At 33.0% G+C, this 4,467-nt stretch overlaps 1 protein-coding gene across 1 annotated transcript; it reads right to left on the bottom strand.

Annotated features, from left to right (window-relative positions):
* Positions 1 to 745: 745 nt before the first annotated feature.
* LOC124942299 (probable mitochondrial saccharopine dehydrogenase-like oxidoreductase At5g39410) lies at positions 746 to 3,714 on the bottom strand. Its single transcript, XM_047482772.1, has 2 exons — positions 3,039 to 3,714; positions 746 to 1,590 (listed from the first exon to the last, which is right to left on the bottom strand). The coding sequence occupies exons 1-2, from the start codon at positions 3,690 to 3,692 to the stop codon at positions 898 to 900; spliced, it is 1,347 nt and encodes a 448-aa protein (XP_047338728.1). The 5' UTR covers positions 3,693 to 3,714; the 3' UTR covers positions 746 to 897.
* Positions 3,715 to 4,467: the final 753 nt, after the last annotated feature.

The raw sequence follows: 4,467 nt of genomic DNA, 5'->3' as shown, positions 1-4,467 counted from the left end.
GACATAGCGCGAAAGACTTTTCTCAAGCATAAACAGACAACGAACCCATTTACAGAAACTCTGGTATAAATACGTTTATACAAATCATTTTCTTAATTTTCATTAAAATCACTTGGGCGACTATAATTTTCAAATAAATTATCTTGTAAATTAACTATGTTTAATTAATATAAGTCGGGTTCTGGTTAAATTATTATTTAGCCCCCATATTATTAAAATTTGAACAAAGAATTAATTGTTTTTACATAATTTATTTTTAACCGCTCTACGTATTATCAAAATCTTTTAAAAACTAAATGTTTAATTTTAAAAGATGTTTAGCACGCAAGCCAAGATTGAAACGCATCGAACATCGAGCCTTCTCGCGATATTCCTCCATATTGTCACGTATTGCCTCAGCGTGTGCTAAGCTACGGGATGAGAGTTAGATCCCGGGGTTGCATATATGTATACACCCATGTTTTTCAGTTATGATAATATTATGTAAAATAATGTGAAAAGTTTAATCTCACTTAAATAGGACCAATTGAAAATTGATATGAACATATCACTGTGCATGGGATATATATTATACCACATATATATATACATAACTTTTTTATCTTATTTTATATCTCGTATTATAATATATTAATTATTTATTTTTAATTTTATATTATTATAATTTTAAAAAAATCAAATAATAAAAAAATAATTTATTTACATCTTTATGGCCACAAAATTTAATACCAAATTTACCAAATCATTAACATACCTGAAAATATGTAAGTAAAAAAGTAACTTTCAAGTTCCAACTCCATTCAATATAAAGACAAAATGTAAGAAACAAAGTACACACAAGTACATTACAACAAAGCTGATCATACTACTACAACTAGTTCAAAACACAACCTAGATTCAGCCAAGCAGTGGACCCTTTGAGATAGTATCAAAAGATATCCCATTTTCTTGAAGCCTTTTCTGAAGATCCGTTGGCCCAAACACAATCCCAGGAGTATAAACACCTCCCTTAGGCAAAGCATCGCGTTGGCTTAATACAACAAGAGCACATTGAACCAGAATTATTGGAGTAGTTAAATAACCAATTTCTGGACCCATTACTCTAGTTACTATTTCCATATCGGGTTTCGCACTTTGCTGTGGAAAGACATTACTATTGCTAAAACCATGCCCAACGAACCACATCTTGAAGGAAGCACTAGCCACTTGTTCTTCACTAGGACCTTCTTTCTTACACGCCCCTAGACTGAAAACAGAAGGATATGCCAAAAGAAGCTTCCTTCCTAGTGAAAACTTTGCAAAGAGGCCCATGACAATCCCAAAGAATATAAAAGGAAATACACCCAAATAGGACTTGGTACCTAACTTCATACCAAAGTGAGCTGGTTTTACAGTTGACCAGAATGCTTCTCTGTTTTTAATCTGCTCACTACTCTCGTTAACACCTTGAAGGCCATGTGGATTTTCATGAAGGGTTGTTAATGTCCTTCTAACTATGATAGAATCTGCTGACGGTAGCTTAAGACCCCAAAGGCCTAACTTCTTCTCGTGTTGTATTATCGATCCTTTGGAAGGGAGGGGGCCAGGAATCTGCAAAGAACTTGGTGTGGTTATTTACATGAAACATCTATATATATTTGAGTATTAAAGTTTATTTTGCCTTCTGAATTTGCTTCAAAATCTTGTTTCTTATGATTCAACTTGTGTTGGACTAGTTTTGTTTTCTATATTTCTAAAGATTGCTCATATTATTGTCTGCCATCAACAACGACATTCATTCTTCAATTAATCTGAATTTTGAAATAATATTTTTATTTTAAAGTGCATAAGAATACATTAACAAGAGGATGTATATATGTATAGCAAATTGGTAGAAATAAAATATTAATTACCTAAATAGCCTTATTTTTCTCCCTATTTTCTATTGCTGTAATCTTATCTCTATGTGGTTAATAGAAAGAAGGAGGCGGTTTAGAGGTCGTCAACCACAAATCTGGTGTTCTCAAGGCAGAGAATATCCCTAGGTGGCTATGTTGGCCGCCTAGGCCCCTCCCATACGTGGGACCCAAAATTAAAAAAACAAATAGCAATAGCAAGTGGTATAAACCTATATAGGGTTGCAAATGAGTGAAGTCGAGCTCAATCCATCTTGAACTCGAGCTCGACTCGATTAAGTATTTTTTTAGCTCGATTCAAGCTCGAACGATTTTATAAATTTGAGCTCGAGCTCGACTCGACTAGACTATTTACCTACAAACTCGGTTCGACTCGAAAAACATAAACTAAAACTATTTTTTTAAATATTTGTAAAAAAATATTTATTTTAAATTTTAGATGTTAATATTAATATTAAAAAAATATATATAATATTATTTTTAATAAGGCTTGAAAAAATTCGACAAACCATCGAGCAAGTATTATATGAGCTCGAGCTCGAATATTAAACGAGTCAGCTCGAGTTTAATTTGAACTCGGTCAAAGTCAAACTCAAGTCAAACTTTGGCCGCGCAGCTCACGAGCAATTTGACTCATTTGTAGCACTAAACCTATATACATAAAGAGCTTCCTAGGATGCTAGCTAGATTGATTGGTAAATTATAGGTCTTCCGTCTAGTTTCTTGCTCCTTATTTCAGACATAGCACAACGGGTAAGGAAAGTGTTGTTAAGACGAAGTTTCTTTTTCTTTGGGGTCGAGCAACATTTGGTGATTTCATTATCCAAAGTAGGACGAAGTTTTTCTAGGTTGTTTTTGTTTAAAATAATACAAAACTTATTATATTTACTTAATAATAAATAAAAATATAATTATTTAACTAAAAAATAAGATTTTTTTCTTGATTAGGGCACCCTAATTCTCTATATTTTGTTTTTATGAATATAATAATTTAATTAACGAAAATAAATGAGATGAGATATTTGAGCATTGATCCATGTTGAAGTAGAAAGGATCCGGATTCCAACGGATATATTTAAAAGAAGAAGCTCTCAATGAAAAGATTAAAATTGGAAGCAGTTACTACGTTAATGAAAAGATTACCGGCGGCCTAGGTTTTCTTGGCCGTGATCGCCTCAACGCTCGCAGATTATCAACGTTAGCCAATCCGAGAACAGCCGATTCATAGGTACCAAAGTTACCCACAATCCTCTTACTAGACTCCAGTGTCAGATACGCCTCCACCCGATTGGGCGCCGCCGGCGAAACCCACTGCTTCGAATTGAATAAAAATCCCAACTCCGCAGGAACCGAATCGAACCCACATGCTGAAACCACCAAAGAACCCTTTTCCGCCGCTTTATCGTGATATAAAGCTTCCATCTTCTCCATAAACTCCGGTTCACCAGATATATCAAGGTAATCACAACCAGCTTCGACGCAGGCAGCTACGACGGGTTCGCCGTAAAGGCGAAAAGGGCCGACGCAATCAAGGATGATCCTGGCCTGGGAAGCAATACGTCGAAGGGAGGCAACGTCGGTAACATCTGCGGAGAGAATGGGGATGGTCGGCGGTTGATTGGGGCTGGCGGCCCATGCAAGAGCTTGGGATAGCTTGGACGGACTGCGGCCGGCTATGGCTAGAGTTTTGAGAGGGGAATTGGGGGAGTTGAGGAATTTGAGTGCTTCTCTGATTACATATTTGCCTGTAAATCCTGATGCTCCAAGAATTACGATATCACAGATGGAGGTCTTCATTCTCGAAAGCGGCGGATAGAAATGAAGGACTAGAAAAGGTCAGATCTTAAAGCTTTCTTGTAATCGTCTGGACGGTTGCTTTCGAAAATAACTGTATGTACGAGAGAGCTGATATCTTTCCGCGCATGGGCATGTTGTTTGAATTAGTAGGCAGAAGTTGATTTTGGTGCTTTCTACATCAAAATCTCTCTTGAATGCGCGTGCTGGAATTAAGTGTTAATTTGGTTGGATATTATAGTATAACAGTAAATGAGTTCAGTCTGTATGGTCAAACCACAAGAATAAGAAAACGGATAATATTTTTTATATTCCTTATTTTTTATTTTGAGATGTATGATTAACATTAACAAATTAATTAAACAAATTAAAAAATTAATTTAATTATATTAAAATAATAAGTGTTCATTAATATATATTTATATATATATAATTCTACATCATTTTTTTAAACTATATAACTTTTTTTTTATTTTTATCTTAAACTAATAAATAAAAAATTAACAATTCAAGAATTAATTAATTTTAAGAATAAAAAATTAATTTAATTATATTAATATAACAAGTGTTCCTCTATATAATTTTTTAATAAATATTTATATATATATATCAATAATTCTATTTATATTAATTCTATTTATATTAATATAATTTATATTTATGGGTCATTTTTTAAATTATATTATATATATATATATATATATATAACTCTATTTAAAATTTAATTTACTATATATTTAAATAAAAATAAATTATTCTTTTTGATTATTTGTTTACA

This window comes from Impatiens glandulifera, chromosome 6 (assembly GCF_907164915.1).
Source record: "Impatiens glandulifera chromosome 6, dImpGla2.1, whole genome shotgun sequence".
In the NCBI taxonomy this organism is placed as follows: domain Eukaryota; kingdom Viridiplantae; phylum Streptophyta; class Magnoliopsida; order Ericales; family Balsaminaceae; genus Impatiens; species Impatiens glandulifera.
Note: the sequence above shows the minus strand (reverse complement) of the source record. Positions and strands in the feature narration are given on the sequence as shown.